This window comes from Neofelis nebulosa, chromosome 9 (assembly GCF_028018385.1).
Source record: "Neofelis nebulosa isolate mNeoNeb1 chromosome 9, mNeoNeb1.pri, whole genome shotgun sequence".
NCBI lineage: Eukaryota > Metazoa > Chordata > Mammalia > Carnivora > Felidae > Neofelis > Neofelis nebulosa.
In genome coordinates this window covers 41,418,387-41,442,638 of record NC_080790.1, presented here as the reverse complement: position 1 = coordinate 41,442,638, position 24,252 = coordinate 41,418,387, and the positions used below count along the sequence as shown (strand labels likewise).

The 24,252-nt window shown below is 39.1% G+C and overlaps 1 protein-coding gene across 2 annotated transcripts in view; it reads right to left on the bottom strand.

The window, feature by feature from the left end:
• SUCLG1 (succinate-CoA ligase GDP/ADP-forming subunit alpha) overlaps positions 1–24,252 on the bottom strand; it is a 42,503-nt gene that overhangs the window by 9,217 nt on the left and 9,034 nt on the right. For both annotated transcript variants that reach the window (XM_058683533.1, XM_058683535.1), the window contains exons 2-6: positions 22,593–22,696; positions 15,435–15,551; positions 12,171–12,383; positions 11,966–12,023; positions 1,419–1,502 (exon numbers count right to left, since the gene is read on the bottom strand). In XM_058683533.1, the coding sequence (XP_058539516.1) occupies positions 1,419–1,502; positions 11,966–12,023; positions 12,171–12,383; positions 15,435–15,551; positions 22,593–22,696 (576 nt within the window). The remainder of the gene's footprint in view (positions 1–1,418; positions 1,503–11,965; positions 12,024–12,170; positions 12,384–15,434; positions 15,552–22,592; positions 22,697–24,252) is intronic.

The window sequence follows — 24,252 nt, the reverse complement described above, 5'->3', positions numbered from 1 at the left end:
ATGCACCTCTGAAGAGAAGTTGCATTTGAGTGCCAAATGTGTGTCAAGGACTGTGCCTCAGCACACGTTAGACCTGCCATTTCCTAATTCTTCTAACCTCTCTGTGAAATGGGCATTATTATTATTAGCATTTTACAAATTAAAAACAGACACTGGAGAACATGACTTTGGCAACTCTGTTTCAAACCTGTTCTTATTCTCCATCACTTTGTGGCTAAGATTGTGCTTTGTACACAGAGAAGCTCAATTAAGGTTTCCAATAGTGATTTTATGGCTCTCAATCCTAATAATGCTCCAGGGCTATATTGTATAATTTATTATAAAAAGCTATTTTTGAAAGGCTTTTATTTTTTAAATTTTATTTATTTTGACAGAGAGAGAGGCAGAGAGAGAGGGAAAGAATCCCAAGCAGGCTCCTGCACTGTCAGCACAGGGCCCTACGTGGGGCTTGATCTCATGAATCATGAGATCACAACCTGAGTTGAAATCAAGAGTCAGACGCTTAGCTGACTGAGCCACCCAGATGCCCCTTGAAAGGCTTTTAAAAGTTATTCTAAAAATTTGAAGAAATATTTATAAAAATGAGAAAACTGCCTGGCTTTGTCAACAAATACTAAAATTATTTTAAAATGTAAAACCTTGTTACTTTTAAAAGAAGTAGGCAGTATAATGAGATAAAAAAGAGGTTCTGGGAGCTCAATCATCCTCAACATAGACTTTCTCACCAATAAAGCTAGAACAGTACAACTTTTCAGCTCAGAGGTGCCTCAGAAGGTTGCCTTAAGAATAAGACAACAGGGGCGCCTGGGTGGCTCAGTCGGTTGAGCGTCTGACTTCGGCTCAGGTCATGATCTCACAGTCTGTGGGTTCGAGCCCCGCGTCGGGCTCTGTGCTGACAGCTCAGAGCCTGGAGCCTGTTTCCGATTCTGTGTCTCCCTCTCTCTCTGCCCCTCCCCTGTTCATGCTCTCTCTCTCTGTCTCAAAAATAAATAAACGTTAAAAAAATTAAAAAAAAAAAAAAAAAAGAATAAGACAACAAACAGCAAAGAATTCCCTAACTGTGAAGCATAAATAACAGTTTACAATGGCAACAAAATTATAATTACGGTAACAAAAGTCCTAATGAAGAACCATTTCTTCACAGCAAGTCAAGTAAGTCGTGTTTTCAGGCACCAAGCCTCTTCTGGAGCTAAATGTCCCACAATGCTTGTTCCTCAACGTGAAAGTCAAACCTTGGACCATGAATCTTGAAAATATATGGTGGTGCTTCACACTTTGGCAAATTAAATTTAAGATCGCACCATCTTTTTAATGGTTATCAAAACTTCTTACAAAAAAATCAAAATAATAATTAGTACTCTACTCTCTCAGTGAAGACACTGTGTTACAGTAAAATGATTTTATGAAAAATCTCTCACCAACGCACAAAGACTGCCCCAGTCCAACTTGTGTTGTTTGGTGAACCGCTTCATAAGTCAGGGTCCCAGATCTGGATACAATACCTTAAAGGAAGAGAATTTAAAAACATTAGGTTATGTTCATATGACAGACTATCATATTACAAATATAAGTATATAAAAAAACCCATTCCATAATTTGCCATCCAAATCAACAATACCTTCAAATGATGAAATAAGAAAAGGTTTAAATTAAAGCAGGGAAGTTTTAAAAGTTAGACCAAGGGGAGACTACACCATTAGTTAGGATTATTTCACATCAACAAAGCAGTGTAGGAAAGACTGCATTACCTGCTCTAAGAATCTGTATGAAAAGGGTAGTATCAATATGAACTTGCTAAGTACAATCCTGCTTAGAGTGGCAGAAAATAACCGGTTAGATTTATACATACCCAAACTATTAAGCCACTAAAACATTCAGCCTGCAAACCAGCATTAGTCACATTTAGGAATGCTATATATCTTTCCCACAATTATTTTTCTACTAATTTTCAAATAATATATAGACTTTAAAAAATCAATATAGAATACTTTTTAATGTTTATTTATTGAGAGAGAGAGAGAGAGAGAGAGACAGAGAGAGAGAGAGAGAGACAGCGTGGGCAGGGGAGGGGCAGAGAGAGGGAGACACAGAATCCAAAGCAGGCTCCAGGCTCCAAGCTGTCAGCACAGAGCCTGATGTGGGGTTTGAACTCACAAACCACGAGATCATGACCCAAGCCAAAGTCGGACGCTTAACTGACTGAGCCACGCAGGTGCCCCTCAAATCGATATAAAGATAACTAGGGAATAAGGCCAAGATCCCTCTGAGTTCAAGTCTATCTTACCTAATTCCCTTCATACCATGGGCCCATGAGAAAGTGCCTAAGTTCTCATGTGGACAAGGTGCGTACATGTGGGGACGAGGGTGGGGGTACCTAGATGTCCTCTCTACTGTAGTTCACCATGCATGGCTGAGCTACAGGGAAGATAATTTCTTTCATGCCACAATCTGTATATAATAGGTGAATCCCTATATATAACAGGTTGTGAATAACTGAGTAACTTCAGTTGTCAGAATATATTATATAAAATTTTTTTTAAATAAAACACAAAACTTTGTATGGGCTAAAAACAGAGGATGGATTACGGGGTGGTGAATACTTCCAGCATGTCCATGATTTGCTTTCTTTAAACTTCTGCCTTGGAGCACTTCTTAAGAACTGAGAGACTCTTCTAACAATATGATCCCCCTATCAGGGCAAGTAGAATTCTTGTCAGACTGAGACAAAAACCATAACCACAAGCTACTTCAACTTTAGTACAGCATATTTACATTCTTTTTTTTTTTTTTAATTTTTTTTCAACGTTTTTTATTTATTTTTGGGACAGAGAGAGACAGAGCATGAATGGGGGAGGGGCAGAGAGAGAGGGAGACACAGAATCGGAAACAGGCTCCAGGCTCCGAGCCATCAGCCCAGAGCCTGACGCGGGGCTCGAACTCACAGACCGCGAGATCGTGACCTGGCTGAAGTCGGACGCTTAACCGACTGCGCCACCCAGGCGCCCCAACATATTTACATTCTTAAGCAAAGTTCTGTGTTATCATCGCTATATACTCATAGTAACACCAGGATGTTATCATTTTTCTAAGGGGCTTTCAACTGATTATAGAAATGATATGTAAATTACATAAATGCAAAATGCATACACAGACGGTAACAAAAGTCATATTTTTAGGGTAGATTACTCCTTTGATCCTTACAGTATATATAGTAAAAGAGGCTATCACTTAAAAATACTTATCACAAGGATACTTCTGCTTCTGAGTAGAAGTACTTTCCTCTGTTCTTCCTGTTAAGTAAAATCCCTGGGCATTATATAGAAAACAAATACAAGAAATCTCTAAGAGACGAAAAAGGCAAGGTGACTAGGGACTTTGAGACTCAAGAAATGATACACCGGTGAGCTCCCTGGGTTTTCTTTTGCCTCATACATCCTAGATATGGAGCTAAATCAGACAATATTCCAGAAACACATAAGGGTATAGAAAAAAGCATCTTCCCCCAAAGCTTGCTCTCTCTAGCAAAACAGTCAAGGACAGCCTAAGAAAACAGAAAACTCTGAGGAAATAACTATACCATACCAACCAAACACTGCAGGAAAAAACTGTGCCTCCACCCTCACTCATATGAGCAAAGGGCCAAAAGGGAATCCTAGACTTCCGCATTTAGGAGGCTGCAGTGAGGCACCCAACATACCTTCCAGGTTGGTGAAAGAGAAAGCCAAGTAGGCGGTCAGAACATTCATGTGTGCCAGCTGATAATGAGCCCCACCCCCACCATGTGGGTGGAAACCATGTGGGGAGCCTGCATGTCTATCTTCATCCAGCAGTACTGAGGCTCTTCTCTGGTCTCAGAGAAGGCACTGTGGAGAGTCAGGGCTTTCACCATCACCCAACGATAACAAGGCCATCCCCAGTGAATGTCAGTAGGGACCAAGTAGGGGAGCAGAACCGTCATCCCCAGTAAGGAAGAGCCCACCCACTCCAGTATCAATGGAAGCAAGTAGGGAACTTGGACTTCTACATCTACCTGGTAGCAATGAGATGCCTCCCCCAACAATCTCTGCTGAAGCAGTGTCAATACGAGGTTCAAAGAAGACCCAGAGTCTCATAACATAATATACAAATTATCCACGGTTCAATCAAAAATCATTCAGAATATTAAGAACTAGGGAGATCTCAAACTGAATGAAAAGAGAATCAACAGATGCTAACACCAAGATGAAGAATTATCTAACAAGGATTTAAAGAAGGCATGCTAAAAATGCTTTAAACAAACAATTATGAACATGCTTGAAACCAAATGAGAAAACAGAAAGCCCTTATCAAAAAAAAAAAAAAAAAAATTTGAAGTCTCAGCAAAAAAATAGAAGATATAAAGAGAACCCAAATGTAAATTTCAGAAGTGAAAAATAAAACAACCAAGGCTAAAAGCTCAGTGGATGAGTTCAATGGCATAAAGGAGGGGAGAGAGGAAAGAATCCATGAAATGGAAATTACCCAATTTGAATGATAGAGCGAAAATAGACCAGGGAAAAAAAGCAGACAGATCCTCAGGGACCTATGGTACTACATGTGAATTTACAATTATAGGCCCCTTACCCCAAACGCTGAAGGAAGGCAGCCCTTTAGACCAGGCAGGGAGTTATAAAGGACCTCAGTAACTGCTCCCAGAGAGCACCTGCCCCATGAGGGATAAGGGGAGCAAAACAGGATAAATAATAGCCAATGGAAGAAATGCGACTATTAGGTGACGGTGTTTCAGAGTGATGGTGGGGCGAAGACATCTTTGGTGCAAAAAGTTTCTGGAGTCCCCGTGTTTCTGGGAGGTGAAGTGGGAGGGAGTGATCCCTTGCACCCCTCAGTACCCCTACTATGACGCCTCCATAGCCTACAGAGAAACAATGACCGCGTGCATCGCAGCACATTGCCTCACAGCAGAACGCCACACATTCGGAGCCAGAACAGCTCTGCGGGTTTTGGTTTTTTGCACTGAATGTAGTGCACTGAACGCACTCATCTTCGTGGGCTTGTGTTACCCCAGGATACTGTTAAAGGGCTACTTCAACAAACAAATCAAAGCATACTTGGTGGAGGGTTCAAAACATCACTACAGGTAGGGAGATAAAACAACCAGAGTCACAACAACAGAGAGCAAGTAACACACTCCAAAAAACACCTCCTCAAGGGCCAGGCCCTGGATAGCTTATGACACCTCTTTAATACAGTGGTGCTCGCAGGTGCAGGACACATAACAAGCTTTTAAAACACATAGGAGACAGAAAACTAGTCAAAATGATGAAATAGAAGAATTCTCCTCAGAAGAAATTCCAGGAAGAAATGACAGCTAAAGAACTGATCAAAACAGATATAAACAATAAAACTGAACAAGAATTTAGAATAATAGTCATAAGATTAATCGCTAGGCTTGAAAAAAGTATAGAAGATAGCAGAGAATCTATCACTGCAGAGATCAAGGAACTAAAAAACAGTCATGATGAATTAAAAAATGCTGTAAATGAGGTGCAAAATAAAGTAGAGGCAGTGACAGCGAGGACTGAAGAGGCAGAGGGGAGAATAGGTGAAACAGAAGATAAAATTATGGAAAAAGAAAGCTGAGAAAAAGTAAGATAAAAAAGGTCTGGACCATGAGGGGAGAATTAGAGAACTAAGTGATTCAATGAAACGTAATAATATCCGTATCATAGGAGTTCCAGAAGAAGAAGACAGAGAGAAAGGGGCAGAAGGTGTACTTGAACAAATCATAGCTGAGAACTTCCCCAATCTGGGAAAGGAAACAGACACTGAAATCCAGGAGGCACAGAACACTCTCTTCAGACATAACTTGAATTGATCTTCTGCATGACATATCATAGTGAAACTGGCAAAATACAAAGACAAAGAGAGAATTCTGAAAGCAGCTAGGGACAAACAGGCCTTAACCTACAAGGGTAGACACATAGGGGTAGTAGCAGACCTATCTACTGAAACTTGGCAGGGCAGAAAAGAGTGGCAGGAAATTTTCAATGTGTTGAATAGGAAAAATATGCAGCCAAGAATCCATTATCCAGCAAGCCTGTTATTCAGAATAGAAGGAGAGATAAAGGTTTTCCGAGACAAACAAAAACTGAAGGAATTCATCACCACTAAACCAGCCCTACAAGAGATCCTAAGGGGGACTCTGTGAGTGGAATGTAGCAAAGACTACAAAGGACCAGAGATATCTCTACAAGCATGAGACCTACAGATAACACAATGACTCAAAACCCGTATCTTTCAATAATAACACTGAATGTAAACGGACTAAATGCTCGAATCAAAAGCCATGGGGTATTAGAATGGATAAAAAAAACAAGACTCACCTACTTGCTGTCTACAAAAGACCCATTTTAGACCTGAGGACACCTTCAGATTGAAAGTGAGGGGATAGAGAACCATCTATCATGCTACTGGAAGTCAAAAGAAAGCTGGAGTAGCTATACTTATATCAGACAAACTAGATTTTAAATGAAAGACTGTAACAAGAGATGAAGAAGGCCATTATATCATAATTGCAGGATCTAAACATCAAGAAGAGCTAACAATTATAAATGTTTATGCCCCCAGTTTGACAGCACCCAAATATATAAAACAATCACAAACGTAAGCAATCTTATTGGTAAGAATGTGGTAAATGCAGGGCACTTTAATATTCCACTTACAACAATGGACAGATCATCTAGACAGAGGGTCAATAAAGAAACAATGGCCCTGAATGATACACTGGACCAGATGGACTTGACAGATATATTCAGAACTTTTCATCCTAAAGCAGTAGAATACGCATTCTTCTCGAGTGCACATGGAACATTCTCCAAGATAGATCACATACTGGGTTACAAAACAGCCCTCGATAAATATAAAAGAATTGAGATCATACCATGTACATTTTCAGATCACAATGCTATGAAACTTGAAATCAACCACAGGAAAAAGTTTGGAAAACCTCCAAATGCATGCAGGTTAAAGAACATCCTACTAAAGAATAAATGGGTCAACCAGGCAATTAAACAATAAATTAAAAAATACATGGAAACAAATGAAAATGAAAACACAAAAGTTCAAACCCTTTGGGATGCAGCAAAGACAGTCCTAAGGAAAATACATTGCAATCCAGGCCTATCTCAAGAAACAAGAAAAAACCCAAATATAAAATCTAACAGTACACCTAAAGGAACTAGAAGCAGAACAACAAAGAAACCCCAAGACCAGCAGAAGAAGAGAAATAACAAAGATTAGAGCAGAAATAAACAATTAGAATCCAAAAAAACTCAGAACAGACCAATGAAACTAAGAACTGATTTTCTGAAAAAATAAAATTGATAAACCCCTAGCCAGACTTCTTGAAAAGAGAGAGGACCCAAATGATAAAATCACCAATGAAAATGGATTTATCACAAACAATCCCTCAGAAATACAAGCAATTATCAGGGGCCCCTGGGTGGTACAGTTGGTTAAGTGTCTGACTTCAGCTCAGGTCATGATCTTGCAGTTTGTGAGTTCAAGCCATGCATCGAGCTCTGTGCTGACAGTCCAGAGCCTGGAGCCTACTTCAGAGTTTGTGTCTTCCTCTCTCTCTGCCCCTCCCCTGCTCATGCTCTGTCTCTCTCTCTGTCTCTCTCTCTCTCTCTCTCTCTCTCTCTCTCTCTCTCTCTCAAAAATAAACATTAAAAAAATAAAAATAAAAATAATTCAAGCAATTTATCAGAGAATACTATGAAAAATTATATGCCAACAAACTGGACAACCTGGAAGAAATGGACAAATTCCTGGACACCCACACAGTACCAAAACTCAAACGGGAAGAAATAGAAAATTTGAACAGACCCATAACTAGTGAAGAAATTGAATCAGTTATCAAAAATCTCCCAACAAATAAGAGTCCTGGGCCAGATGGCTTCCCAGGGGAATTCCACCAGACATTTAAATTTTTTTTTTTTAACATTTATTCATTCTTGAGGGGCAGAGCATAAGCGGGGGTGGGGCAGAGAGAGAAAGAGAGAGAGAGAGAGAGAGAGAGAGAGAGAGAGAGAGGAAGACACAGAATCCGAAGCAGGCTCCAGGCTCTGAGCTGTGGGGCTCGAACCACAAACCGTGAGATCATGACCCAAGCCGAAGTTGGATGCTCAACCGACTGAGCCACCCAGGCACCCCAATTCTAGCAGACATTTAAAGCAGAGTTAATACCTATGCTTCTCAAGCTGTTCCAAAAAATAGAAATGAAAGGAAAACTTCTGGACTCATTCTATGAAGCCAGCATTATTACCTTGATTCCCAAACCAGAGACCCCACAAAAAAAGGAAAACTATAGACCAATATCCCTGATGAACATGGATGCAAAAATTCTCAACAAGGTACCAGCAAATCAAATTCAATAGCATATAAAAAGAATTATTCACCATGATCAAGTGGGATTCATTCCTGGGTTGCAGGGCTGGTTCAATATTTGCAAATCAATCAATGTGATACATCACATTAGTAAGAGAAGGGATAAGAACCATATGATCCTGTCAATAGATGCAGAAAAGCATTTGACAAAATACAGCATCCTTTCTTAATAAAAACCCTCAAGAAAGTCAGGATAGAAGGAACATACCTAAACATCATAAAAGCCATATATGAAAAGCCCACAGCTAATATCATCCTCAATGGGGAAAAACTGAGAGCTTTCCCGCTGAGATCAGGAACACAAGAGGGATGTCCACTCTCACAACTGTTGTTTTAACATAGTGTTGGAAGTTCTAGCATCAGCAATCAGACAACAAAATGATAAATAAAAGGCACCAAAATTGGCAAAGAAGAAGTCAAACTTTCACTTTTTGCAGACGACATGATGCTCTACATGGAAAACCCAAAAGACTCCACCAAAAGGCAGCTAGAACTGATACATGAATTCAGCAAAGTTGCAGGGTACAAAATCAATGGACAGAAATTGGTTGCATTTCTCTACACCAATAATGAAGCAACAGAAAGAGAAATCAAGAAATTGATCCCATTTACAATTGCACCAAGAACCATAAAATACCTAAGAATAAACCTAACCAAAGATGTAAAAGATCTGTATGCTGAAAACTATAGAAAGCTTAGGAAGGAAATTGAAGAAGATATAAAGAAATAGAAAAACATTCCGTGCTCATGGATGGGAAGAATAAATGCTGTTAAAATGTCAATACTACCCAAAGCAATCTACACATTCAGTGCAATCCCAATCAAAATTGCACCGGCATTCTCCTCAAAGCTAGAACAAACAATCCTAAAATTTGTATGGAACTACAAAAGACCCTAAATAGCCAAACAAATCTTGAAAAAGAAAACCAAAGCAGGAGGCATCACAATCCCAGATTTTAGCCTCTACTACAAAGCTGTAATCATCAAGACAGTATGGTACTGGCACAAAAACAGACACATAGACCAATGGGATAGAATAGAAAACCCAGAATTGGATCCACAAATGTATGGCCAACTAATCTTTGACAAAGCAGGGAAAAGTATCCAATGGAAAAAAGAGAGTCTCGTTAGCAAATGGTGCTGGGAGAACTGGACAGCAATATGCAGAAGAATGAAACTAGACCACTTTCTTACACCATACACAAAAATAAACTCAAAATGGATGAAAGACCTAAATGTGAGTCAGGAAACCATCAAAACTCTAGAGGAGAAAGCAGGCAACAACCTGTTTGACCTCAGCCGCGGCAATTTCTTGCTCAACACGTCTCCAAAGGCAAGGGAATTAAAAGCAAAAATGAACTACTGGGACCTCATCAAGATAAAAAGCTTCGGCACTGCAAAGGAAACAATCCACAAAACTAAAAGGCAACTGATGGAATGGGAAAAGATATTTGCAAGTGACATATCAGATAAAGGTTAGTATCCAACATCCATAAAGAATTTACCAAACTCAACACCTGAAAACCAAATAATCCAGTGAAGAATGGGCAGAAGACATGAATAGACACTTCTCCAAAGAAGACATCCATAGCCAACCAACACATGAAAAGATGCTCAACATCACTCATCATCAGGGAAATACAAATCAAAACCACACTGAGATACCACCTCAGGCCAGTCAGTGGTTAAAATGAACAAATCAGGAGACTATAGATGCTGGCAATGATGTGGAGAAACAGGAACCCTCTTGCACTGTTGGCAGGAATGCAAATTGGTGCAGCCGCTCTGGAAAGCAGTGTGGAGGCTCCTCAAAAAAATTAAAAATACAACTACCCTACAACCCAGCAACAGCACTACTAGGAATTTATCCAAAAGATACAGGAGCACTGAATCACAGGGGCACATGTACCCCAATGTTCATAGCAGCACTTTCAACAATAGTCAAATTATGGAAAGAGCTTAAATGTCCATCAATTGATGAATGGATAAAGAAGATGTAGTTTATATATAAAATGGAATACTACTTGGCAATGAGAAAGAATGAAATCATGCCATTTGCAGCAACATGGATGGAACTGGAAGGTTTTATGGTGAAATAAGTCAGTCAGAGAAAGACAGATATCATATGTTTTCACTCATAAGTGGATCTTGAGGAACTTAACAGAAGACCATGGGGGAAGGGAAGGGGGAAAAAAAAGTTACAAACAGAGAGGGAGGGAGGCAGACCATAAGAGACTCTTAAATACAGAGAACAAACTGAGGGTTAATGGGGGAGTGGGGGAGAAGGGAAAATGGATGATGGGCACTGAGGAAGGCACTTGTTGGGATGAGCACGGGGTGTTGTATGTTAGCGATGAACCACGGGAATCTACCCCAAAAACCAAAAGCACACTTTACACACTGTATGTTAGTCAATTTGACAGTAAATTTTATTTTTAAAAATAACAAATAATTAAAAATAAGGCCAAAAAATGAATCTACAATTACATAAGTATATAAAGTTTAATTAAAATAAAAATTTTAGGGGGCTCCAGGATGGCTCAGTCAGTTGGGCATCTAACTTCAGCTTGGGTTGTGATCTCATGGTTTTAGAGTTTGAGCCCATGTTGGGCTCTGTGCTGACAGCTCAGAGCCTGGAGCCTGCTTCAGATTCTGTGTGTCCCTCTTTCTCTGCCCCTGCCCCACTCGTGCTCTCTTTCTGTCTCAAAAATACATAAACATTAAAAGAAATAATAAAATAAAATAAAAATTTTTAAAGGATGGAGGGGTAAAGTATGTCACATGCGGCTGTTTTTAGGTTTACAGGCAGGCACCTTAGAAAGCAGGATAGTGATGAGAAAGGCAATTTGGCACAGGACACTCCTTACGTGCTCACTTCAGTCTCTAGCAGTAGCTTTAAGAGTATACAGAGTGCTCACCTATTTACAAGAGCACCAGTGATGACATGAATCAGGTCCCCACTAAACCTCAGATAGACTATGGAACTCCCTAGAACCTCCTTAATACAAGAATTTGGTTAAGTACCCTACTGGCAGAAGGGCTGATAGGTCTAAGGGATTTTAGTAACAAAGAAAAATCATGACCTTTAACCCAGTCCTATAAACTACTTCACTGACATTCACACAAATATCACTTTATCCTTAGTCATCATGATTCGACCTAGAAACAGCCCAAATGTGCACCAACAGGACAATTTACAAACTGTAGTGTAATCACACAATAGACTACCACTTAGTAGTAAAATGAAATGAAGTCGTGATACATACAAGCACATGAAAGAATCCATAGCATGCTGCCCAGGAAAAGAATCTCTAAAAACTCCAAAAAATATCTTCACTGATTCTGCAGAATTATTATTGACTCTTAAACTCATTCAACTCAGGATAGAGAACTGATTCACTACAAAATCCCTGGTAAATTCCAAGACAGTTAAATTAATTAAAATTAATTTGATTTGCCCAGGCACAAATTCTCTTTGTGAATTCTGAGCTTAGCGCAAAGAACTTTTTTTTCTTTAATCTGTAAGAAACATACTCACCAACTCTTCCTTTCTTGTGAATATGGCCAGGCATGATGCCAATTTTGCATTCTCCAGGCTGAAGGAAAGGAAATCACAGTTTCAGAAAAGTGAAAACAACAACCTGTAACTAATAAGTCATACACACAAACACACTTGGACTGACTCAAAACTAGTTAGCCTTGTGAAAGCCTAAATCCAGGCTTATTTTTGTTTTTACACTTACATTGATGACTCCAGGGCAGTTAGGCCCGATCAGCCTGGTCTTTCCCTGACGCAGCAGTTTGTGCTTGACCCGCACCATGTCCTGCTGTGGGATACCTTCAGTAATGCACACAACCAAGGGCATTTCCGCCTCAACAGCTTCATTGATGGCAGCAGCAGCAAAAGGAGGAGGAACATAAATGACAGAAGCTGTCGCTCCTGTCTGTTCTTTGGCCTGAAACATTAACCACGAAGCACTTTATTATGGGGAAAATTGTAAACACTGTAAAATAAATTCAATACCATGATTTTAATAATGTCTTGGGATCAGGAAAAGACACCACCAGGCGACACTGGATGTCTTCATTCTTCCCACTAACAAGATCACTATGCTGTCAGAAAAGAGCAGAACCAAGCGGGGCCTCCCCTCTGCCCCATTAGAATGCTGCTCTGAATTGGAAGGTTCTGGGATGACCCATTCTCTCAGGTGACGGCATGTCAGTGAACTTGAAGGTATGCCTGACTTGCGTTTGTGTACCCTCATTCCTGCGGCCATGTTTACTTTTGTTGCTCTACAAGACACCGTATCACCTACTCAGTACCAAACACCCTATACCTCCCCAGGAGCAAAAGAACTAGTAAGCCGCTGAGACTCAGAACTCACATCTCAAATGCCTGTTCAAAACATATCATACTTGATAAATGTTATCAAAAGACGTTGAAAATGATGTGTTTTTCTACACTCACAATTTTTACTTTAAATGCACATTAATTAAAATAAACTAAAATACAAATGCATAAATGGCCATAGAATGAGAATGTGGGTCAAATAAGCATTAGGGTCTATTCTACATCACCCCTCACAATGCAGAGCACTTAAAGACCATCAGTTTGACCATGGTTCTCTCTGTAGTCTTCACATATACGAATACAGATGTCTCCTTCTACCCAACTCTAGGTGTGGCCACATCTCTTCCACTGTAATGGAAGCTCCTTGAAGACAGAGATTGTTGGTGATCTCTGATTCTCCAAGAGAACCTGTTCTGTGAGAAGCCCTGCAAGAGGGCTCAAGACAGGTCTTGTTAAGGCCTCACCACAAGCCTGTATGCTTAGTATTTCCATCTACAAATTAAGATGCTGTGGCAAAGAGACAGTAAATAACTTACACAACAAGGTGGCATAACTAGGAAGTGAGTGGCAGAGCCAAGATTCAGATCTAAGTATCTCTGATTCCAAAGTGTCTGTTCTTTTCAGTTATAGCAGGCTGCCTTCCTAGAAATGTTAAAATATAACTTAATCAAGATATAAAGCAAAACCTTTGGGAAGCCTGTGTCATGGGATTTTACAAATGGAGAAGAATACTAGGCTATAGAACACACAGGTATAGCTCTTAGAAGGGGCAGAAGTAAAAGACAGTATCTTTCAGAATCATCCCTGAAGGATTCCCTATATCCCCAGACACTGAGGAGCTTTCTCTATGGCATCCCTAATAAAAAGTATCTTGACAATGACAGAAGAACAAAGTCAAAGGATGCTGACAGATGATCAACAAATGATGCCAGGGGTTAAAAATAATTTTTTTTTTTTTTTTTAAAAACTCGGTTCAAGGTGATCAGAGAAGGGGGTACAAAAAACAAAAAAAAACAAAAAACTAGGTTGGAACAAAAATTAGTCAGATCATAGGGATGTACGTATTTTTTGGAAAATATACCCTGCAGTTTTCTACCTCTTAAAGGCCACAAATACCATCAGAAGCTGGACTGTGACAACAGGGTCTGTGCTAACAAGCGATACTGGATGAAAGGTATCCATCCTGTTCATTCAGAAAGCTTTTTCTCAGTGCCAAACAGGTAAGAAATACAGTATCTGTCAAAGAACTTACAAAATGTTACAAATGTCATATCTATTTGTATCACAATGAATAATAAATGGGTTGCTTAGCAACAAAAACTTCCTTTAAAAGAAAGCAAAAAAAGGCCCATGAAAAAGTCAAATCTACCTACAGGAATTATGAAAACAGCTCTTCTCTCTATTTTGAGGTCGTGAAGTCAGCCATAAGAGAATTTAAAGCAAAAAGACTTTAAAATTCTTCTATAGAACATATGATTTTAACTATTTTTTTTTTTACTCTTTAAAGTACAACACACTTAAAACATACATATACACATATAGTACAACCTATTTTCAAGTTTATAGTAAAATGAAAATTCTGAATTTGAATTATGTTTTTTTCCTACATTTTAGGATTAAGAATATAAATTCACTTCAATTCGAAGTTGGTATTCTAAAAAGAGATTAAGTATAAATCTGTACTTTTAAAAAGTGTGATACTTGAAAACATGTCTTAAAACTCTTTTAAGAATATGGGGAGGGATGCATCTTTTATCACCAGTACATCGGTCCCAAGTAGTAAGTTTATTTTCTAGATATTTTTATTAAATAGGTGAGAATTTATACCATCGTTTCTTTTATAATGCTATTACTTTCCTATATATTCATGCAAGTGCAGAAAGAAAATGAAAGAATACACACTGACCTGAAATGAGCTCTCAAAAAAGGTAAAATCTGGGATGTGGAAAACACTATAAAATTTAACTTTACATGCTTTTATATCATCTGAAGTTTTACAATAAACAAATATTAATTTTGTAACACGGAATTAAAGTTTAGTTCAACATACTTTAAAAATGACTAAGAAAGCAGCAATTTGGGGAAGAGACTAGGGCTCTGTGATTTGTCAGTCTGACTTTAAAGCTCAGTTTGTTCACAGGCACAGCAAACTGCTTACCCTGAGCCATGCTAAGTCTACCACTTCTCAGCCACGAACTATGGGCAGGACCCTTAACCTCTCTGCATGTATCCTTGTCTTCAGAATGGGGATGGTGACAGCACCTGCACCTCACCGGTGGTGGCAAGGCCTGAATGAAGCAATGTATATAAAGCACGTAGCACAGTGCCTGGCAAAGAGCCCTTTCCCGGTAAGTGTTAGGGGGTGGAAGCTGACATCCTGGAGGAAGAGCAAGGAAAGGATTATAAGCCAAACAGAAGCCAACCTCAGCACTCCTCCCCTTACCAGCTCATATGAATGCCTATAAAGAAAATGACACTGGCTGTGGGGAAGACATCCTGAGTCTGGGTGACTAAATCGAACCTACTGGTTTCTACGTTACTGGATTTTAAAATAGCAAGTGACTCTCCTGAAAGGGACACAATTAAGATCTCTATCCAAAGTGTGCTTGCTCTTCTCCTGCTTTTCTTTATTAGCAAACTCAGTACCATTAATTACCTCCTTCACAGTATTAAAGACTGGTAAGCCCAGATGTGTCTTGCCTCCTTTCCCTGGCGTGGTTCCTCCAACTAGTTGGGTGCCATATTCCAGTGCCTGCTGGCTATGAAAGGTGCCCTGAGGGGAAAAAAAGCACAAGACTCATGAGAAAAGACAGGCTGGGAAGCCTAAAGGCAATCTTCAGCAACTTGGAAAAGAAAAACAAATAGGTTAACTATTTCCCAGAATGTGATAGTAACATATATCCAGCAGTCTCAACAACTTGCTAAACCCAGCTCTGAACCCTGAAACAATCCAGGCCTCTGCAAAGCCTAAAATAGGTGTTGTTTGGAGTCTTTAAAAAAAAATTTTTTTTAATGCTTATGCATTTTTGAGAGACAGAGCGCAAGTGGGGGTGGAGCAGAAAGAGGGAGACACAGAATCCGAAGCAGGCTCCAGGCTCTGACCTGTCAGCACAGAGCCCGACGTGGGGCTCGAACTCACAAACTGTGAGATCATAACGTGAGCTTAACTGATTGAGCCACCCAGGTGCCCGTTGTTTTTTTTTTTAAGGGGGCTCTCCCTTTATTCAATTTTCAAATTCGGCTGATGGTCAGAAACACCTGTGTGTTTACTTAAACTAACACCTCTTTTTCACTGTTCCCCAGCTCCTCACGTCCTCAGATCCCTCATTTATGCAGTTTAAAATCCATGGTCAATCATTATAAACACACAACAACCTTGGCTCTCTCTCACTTCAACTTACACATCTAACAAAATCACAATCTTGGCAAAATCCAGTTCCCTACCTACTCTAAAATCATACATGTGCAGTCAACCAGTAGCTGGAGAAAAAAAACAGAACCATGCTAATTGATCTCACTTCAAAATTCTGATCACTAACCTTAAGGCAAGCTTTTAATGCTGCCCAGCCAACATCCCGTAGTTCCCTATCCATTCACTCTCCCTCTTCAACCTCAGCACTACAGACATTTGGGTCCCGTGGATTCGTTGTTATGGAAAGTTGCTCTGTGCTTTGCACAATGTTTGGCAGCATCCCTGGCCTCTACTCAGTAGATTCCAGTACCACACCCTCCTCTCCACCCCACTCAGCTGTTGTGACAACCAAAAATGTCTCCATAAATTGAAAGACTATTTTTCACGAGGCTTCTAGGGCTCTGCCTCCCCTGGTTGTCCTCTTCTTTCTCTCTCTCCTTAGACCTCTCTTTTGCATCTAAATTTGGCCCCTGAGGATCTCATCCCTTATAATGGCAATAATCCATTTGGCGACTCCTCCCATACACACACACACACACACACACACACACACACACAACACACACACACACGTCCATACCCAACCCAAACCTTTTCTTTGAGCTCCAAACTCACACTGTCAACTGCCCACCTGACATTTCCACTTGGAGAACTAACTGGCAGGCATCTGAATGTGCTCAAAACCAAATTCCTGCCCACCCCCCACACCCCCCTCCCACTCCCCCCGATCTGGGTGAATGACAATTCCACTCCTAACAGATGCCAGATCAAAAGTACTGAAGTCATCCTTGATTCTCTTTTTCTTCTATCTCACATCAGACACATTATTGCCCTAACTTCAAAATATACCTGACAGTGTCTCATCCCTTCTACTGCTACCACCATGGTCTAAGTCACCATCAACTCTTGAAAGAATATTGCTCTTGGCTCCCTTTCATCTGTGGTCAACACGGCAGCCAGAATAATCCTGTTAAAACATAAGCAAGATCCTAACACTCCTCTGATCAAAACTCTCCAGTGGTTTTCCACTTCATTCACAGTCAAAACCAAACTCCTTATACGGGCCCGTAAGTCAACACTCGACCTGCATTCTCACATCGGAATTCCTTCACTGCCTGGCCTCATTTATTACTATTCTCCCACTGCTCATTTCACTCCAGTCACGTTGGCCTTGTGGCTACCACACACAACAGGCACACTCCTGCCTCACGGCCTTGCTGTCCCCTTTGCCTTGAATGCACTTCCCTTGATCCCCATCCACTTGCTTTGCTCTCACATCTCCCTTAGATCTTGACTCAGGTCAGGCTTCCCCTGACCACCTGACGTAAAATCCCCCCTTCCCCAACCTGAACACCACCACAACCCCACACACATACACACACTTCTACCTCTGGCTTATTTTTTCCAGAAAGCATTTAAACTCTCTAACAAACCACACAATTTACTCATTGGTTTTGTTGCCATGTTTTTCTCCCTCCCACCACTAAATATAAATTCTAAGAAGGCAGTGATTTCTTACTACTTTGTTCACTGAGAAATGGCACCTAAACCAACACAAGACATACAGTAAGCACTCAATAAACAATTGCTGAAATTGAATGGATCTATATGGTCATTCCATAGAGACCTAAACATGCTGACCCAACTACTCAAATTCTATTACAGGCATAATAATTGGGACTTCACAAGGGACTTTAGAAATCTCCTGATTCAACTTCTTCACTTTTCAAAATAGATAACTTAGACCCAAGCATGTTAACTAACTTGTCTAAAGTCAATGATGGAGTTTTGAAAAGAACCACAAACCAATGCTCTCTCTTTAAGCAGTGCTATTCAAAGTGTAGTTTCTAGACTCTAGCTGGTCTTCAGTGAGATAAACACAAAAAGAAAAAGAATAAAAAAATTACAAAAAACAAAGGAAAGAAAAATGAAAAAACAAGAAGAAAAAAATAAGTTAAAAAACAAAAATAAAAATGACAGTGTTTGCCAACTTTTATAGCAATATGATACTGTTGCAACTTTTCTTTTGCAAAAAATATTGGTCTGCATTAGATTGAAAACTAAAAGCAAACAAACACCCAAATTGGTCTTTCACTCTAGACAGCTTAAGAAGCACTGCCCTAGATTACTACTCTGTTAAACAAATTCAAATGGACTTATTTTTTAGTCCTAAGTAGGGCTAAAAGCTGTTAATAAGCTTATTTTCCTTAGTTTCCCCATTATCACCATCCAGGTAAGAATAGAAATAGTTTTAGGAGTTCAAATCCAGTACCAGAAATTCCACCTACTGGAAATGTGCATTGTTGAAATCCACTCTGAAATACAAATATTCCTCATTCATATGTGGAACAATGTATATGCCAAAAAAAGAACTAATGAGACAAAACATAGATTTCCTATGAAGATAAACTCAAAATTTCAGACTTCATTGTTATCTCTATAATAACAGAATCTTAACTAATATGAGACAAGTAAGGTTCCCAATTACTTAAAAAAAAAAAAAAAAGTAAATGAGAAACAATGCAATTGCAAGTAACTGAAAGACACTGAAACCACCTTGGCTTTCAATATTTAGGCAAACTATCACTTAATTCAGGAAGCACAGATAGTTTCAAATATTACTTATACCATGGACAACTGTTCTTTTAAAAAAAGGTCATAGGATAAGATGTCATAGGATCATAAAGAGTTTAGTAAACAAAAACATCATATATAATAAACTAATGCAGAGAATTTGGATTAATCAAACATTTGATTATATGCTAACACAATTAATATATAACCAAAAGAGGACTGAAAATGATTTTAATTGGCTGAGGAGTGATAAAGTGTACTTCAAATCTTAGGTGAGCATCAGCTTTCTTTTTTTTTTAATGTTTTTATTTATTTTTTAGACAGAGAGACAGAGCATGAGGAGGGGAGGGGCAGAGAGAAGGGGAGACACAGAAGCTGAAGCAGGCTCCAGGCTCTGAGCTGCCAGCACAGAGCCCGACGCGGGGCTCAAACTCACGAACCGCGAGATCATGACCTGATCCGAAGCTGGACGCTTAACCAACTGAGCCACCCAGGCGCCCCGAGCATGAGCTTTCTTTAGAATACATATACATGGAAGTTAATACTCATAAAATTTATGGTTATCAGAATAAATAAACCAATTTTACCTAGGAACAAAATTTAAAGGTTTCAGGTGTTCCTTTTTTTTTTTTTTGATGTGGATTTTTTTTTTTTAAGATAGTAGAGGAATAGAAGGTCCAGTTATTTCAAGAAAATAACTCATTTTTGTGCCAATAATTTCAGAAAAAAAGTAAAAAAGCAAAAGGACATTTTGTATCAAAAACCTTCTAACCAAGTTCATTTTTTAAAAAAACCCAAACCTATGGAATTTTAAAGCAATTTGTAAGTACTTTACTTTTATTTTTTTTATAATTTGTTTATTTTTTAAATTTACATCCAAGTTTGTTAGCATACAGTGCAACGATTTCAGGAGTAGATTCCTTAATACCCCTTACCCATTTAGCCCATCCCCCCTCCCACAATCCCTCCAACAACCCTCTGTTTGTTCTCTATATTTAAGGGTCTCTTATATTTTGTCCCCCTCCCTGTTTTTGTATTATTTTTGCTTCCTTTCCCTTATGTTCCCTATCTGTTTTGTATCCTTAATTCTTTAAATGGGTGAAGTCATATATTTGTCTTTCTCTGACTAATTTCACTTAGCATGATACCCTCTAGTTCCATCCACGTAGTTGCAAATGGCAAGATTTCATTCTTTTTGATTGCCAAGTAATATTCCATTGTATATATATACCACATCTTCTTTATCCATTCATCCATCGATGGACATTTGGGCTCTTTCCATACTTTGGCTATTGTCAATACCTATAAACTTTGGGGTGCACGTGCCCTTCTGAAACAGCACACCTGTATCCCTTGGGTAAATACCTACTAGTGCAATTGCTGGGTCATAGGGTAGTTCTATTTTTAATTTTTTGAGGAACCTCCATACTGTTTTCCAGAGTGGCTGCACCAGTTTGCATCCCCACCACCAGTGCAAAAGAGATCCTCTTTCTCCACATCCTTGCCAACATCTGTTGTTGCCTGAGTTGTTATATTAGCCATTCTGACAGGTGTGAGGTGGTATCTCATTGTGGTTTTGATTTGTATTTCCCTGATGATGAGCATTTTTTCATGTGTTGGTTGGCCACTTGGATGTCTTCTTTGGAGAAGTGTCTATTCAAGTCTTTTGCCCATTTCTTCACTGGATTATTTGTTTTTTGGGTGTTGAGTTTGGTAAATTCTTTATAGATTTTGGATACTAACCCTTTATCTGATATGTCATTTGCCAATATCTTTTCCCATTCCTTTTAGTTTTGCTAGTTGTTTCCTTCACTCTGCAGAAGCTTTTTATTTTGATGAGGTCCCAATAGTTCATTTTTGCTTTTGTTTCCCTTGCCTCCAGAACCGTGTTGAGTAATAAGTTGCTACAGCTGAGGTCAAAGAGGTTTTTACCTGTTTTCTCCTTGAAGATTTTGATGGCTTCCTGTCTTACATTTAGATCTTTCACTCTTTTTGAGTATTTTTGTGTACGGTGTAAGAAAGTGGTCCAGGTTCATTTTTCCGCATGTCGCTGTCCAGTTGTCCCAGCACCTTTTACTGAACAGACTGTCTTTATTCTGCTGGATATTCTTCCCTGCTTTGTCAAAGAGTAGTTGGCCATACATTTGTGGGTCCATTTCTGGGTTCTCTATTCTGTTCCATTGATCTGAGTGTCTGTTCTTGTGCTAATACCATACTGTCTTGATGATTACAGCTCTGTAGTATAGCTTGAAGTCTGGGATTGTGATGCCTCCTGCTTTGGTTTTCTTTTTCATGATTGCTTTGGCTATTTGGGGTCTTTTCTGGTTCCATGCGAATTTTAGGATTGTTTGTTCTAGCTCTGTGAAGAATGCTGGTGTTATTTTGTTAGGGATTGCATTGAATATGTAGATTGCTTTGGATAGTGTTGACATTTTAACAATATTTGTTCTTCCTATCCAGGAGCATGGAATCTTTTTCCATTTTTTTGTGTCTTCTTCAATTTCTTTCATAAGCTTTCTATAGTTTTCAGTGTGTATTTGAATATTTAGGTATAATCCTATAGATCAAGGGTTGGAACACTATGGCTTGAAGGTATGGTCTGCCACTAGTTTTAAAACTGTTTTACTGGTATACAACCATGCCCATTCATTGACATATTATCTATAGCTGCTTTTGCTGTTATTACAATGTCATTGAGTAGTTGTGAGAGAGACTGTGTGGCCCACTAAGTCTAATGTTTATAATCTGGTCCTTTCCAGAATAAACTTGACAACTCCTACCCTAGATTACCAAAATGGCAGAGAATAGACATGACAATTCTTTTAATTACAGAAAAATCATTAACTTTTAAATCACACACAAAAAGTCATTAACTGCTTTTATCTTGCCATATCTTCTTTTAAGAATGAAAGGGATACTATGGGTTAAGACTCATGGCTATCTTCTAATTGACTTGGTAGTATTCCTTTATTTTAAAAACATCTGCATCTATTATGATGGAACTATAAATTTGTATAAATGTTTTAAAGGGTAATTTATCAATAGCTATTAAAATTTTAAATACACAGAATCTTAACACTCAATTTTTCTTTTATGAATCTACTTTATAGACATATAAATGTAGAATATGCATTACAGCGTAGAATGATAGGAAGGCAGGAAAGGAGATTCTTATGTTGCATCTTATTGTGGAATCACATTGCACATATATTTAAAACTTTGGCAAATTCTAGGATGTAAGCAGGGGTAGGGAGAGACAATGAATAAGTGAATGAGAATAAATTAAAACACTTCAGGCAATTTTGCCTGCTAGCTCCCTTGAAGACCATTTGCCCACAGAGAGTCCAAAATGAGAAAAGTAGGTTGCTGATTCTTCCGCATATCTCAGTTCCCAGGAGCTTCTCTGGGCATAAGCATTTCCCCACACTGATCTGTGTTTAACTGTGCATGTTTTTTGCAAAAGGCCTAAACACACGCCATCTACTTTACCTAGTAGTCAATTAAAGAAACAGTAATCTATTCCAGTGCTGGGGGAAAACCAGTGGTGTTAAACTGGCTGAAAGAGAGTATGTGGGTTTCTAACATCATGTGCTCCTGGTAAGGGACTGTCAAGGTAAGTTTAAACAGAGTTTTCATCTTATAGGCTGACTATAGTACCCAGCCCCACCGCCCCCCACCACCAACACCAAGATATAATTCCATCGCTGTACTGTATGCTTTTCTGCAACAATCATATATTATAACTTTTGTGATATTAAAACATAGAAGAGAGTTTAAAATGTTTTTGTATATGTAGTATGCATCTTTATAAAACATCTTGACACGTACCTGCTTACCGGTGAAACCCTGGCAAATAACCTTCGTATTTTTATCAACATAGAGATGTTTCCGGGAAGCTATATAGGAACAATGCCGAATTCCATTCTGTTGCCCTGAAAAGTAAAGAAAATATGACACATTATAATTTCTCCAAACTATTGGACCATGAATTGAACTTAGTGACACACACACACAAGAAAACAAACAAAAAAACACAACCACCCCAAACCCTCTAATACAGGAGCTATCTTGTGATCATGGAAACTTTAAGTGACACACAAAGACAATAGAAACAGAGAAACAAACAAAAAAGGACACTGTTCTCTTCTCCAGTATCCCCTCTACCAAGAACCACAATCTTGTATCCTTTTCTAAATGTATAAAGAAAAGCTTAAGTTTAGAATTTTCATTCCCCAAAGACAAATGGCTCAAATTAAATCCAGGGACCAGGTATCATTTGTACTAATAATGTTTGCTAAACAGCCACATGCTTTGCCCATTTTACTCAACCTTTTTTTTTTTTAAGTTTCCTTATTTTTTTAGTAATCTCTACACCCAGTGTGAGGCTCGAACTCACAACCCCGAGATCAAGAGTCACATGCTCTTCCGACTAAGCCAGGCAGATGCCCCTTCCTTACCCAATCTGTTAAAGCCCAACATCTATAAATAACAGGTGAGTGAAGAGGCACACTTTGTTAGGAGAGCTTGTAAGAACTACTCTGCAAGTCATTCCCCAAAATAACATTAAATATTAACATTAAATGTTAACATTCAATCTTAAGTCAGAGATAAAACTTGTCTAATACACAACCAAAGGTTACTCAATTTGGTATCTTCTGATGTAAGACACCAGACCTTACATATAGAAGAAACAGAGAAAATGAAATAAATAAGCAGATGAGAGAAGAAAATGTAAAAAATATCTAAGTTATTTTCAGCAAACTACCTCAATGAAAACTGATAAATCTCTTTAGTTACTAATACCAGCTCCCGTATTTCACAAGTCAGCAGAAAGTAAAGCACTGATGAAATAAAAGTGTGGGCTACTCTCTGACTACTTTAAACCTTCATTATAGCCCCAACTTGCTGTCTCTGTGGCCCATCCCTGGCCCTTTTGAAGTGTCAGGCCATCCTCTTACCATTGAATTAACCCATAGAAGCTAACTCTAGAAAAGAACATCTTATGACATATTTGTTCAGAGTCTACTCCATGCTTTCTGTTTTGAATCGCTGCCTCTTGCCCTCCTAAATCCTCAGACCTTAGGTTCCATAACTGATCTGTATCTGGCCCTTTGGGTATCTCTTGAGCAGTCTTCAACTCCTGTGCATACCTCAGTTTCTAAAAACTTTGAATTTTGGAATCCCTTGTACCTCCAGGGAAGAGACAGGCCAAGATTCACCCTTCTCAACTGGGAGAGGAGTGTTCTATGTGCACACAGATCGGCTGGGTAACAGAGAGCTGCATTTTTGAACTGGAGTATGCTGAACAAGGGACCATTAGGGGGCACTGAGGGTCAAGTCCTGCCACAGTGGGCACAGCCAAGCACCTGAACCTAGGACAGCAGACCCTACAAAGGGAATTTGCAGCCTCAGGGCTCACCCTAGCCAGTGCTGTCACTTAAGACCCATTCTTGCCAATGGCTCCATTCTCACAACTGGAGACCCACAA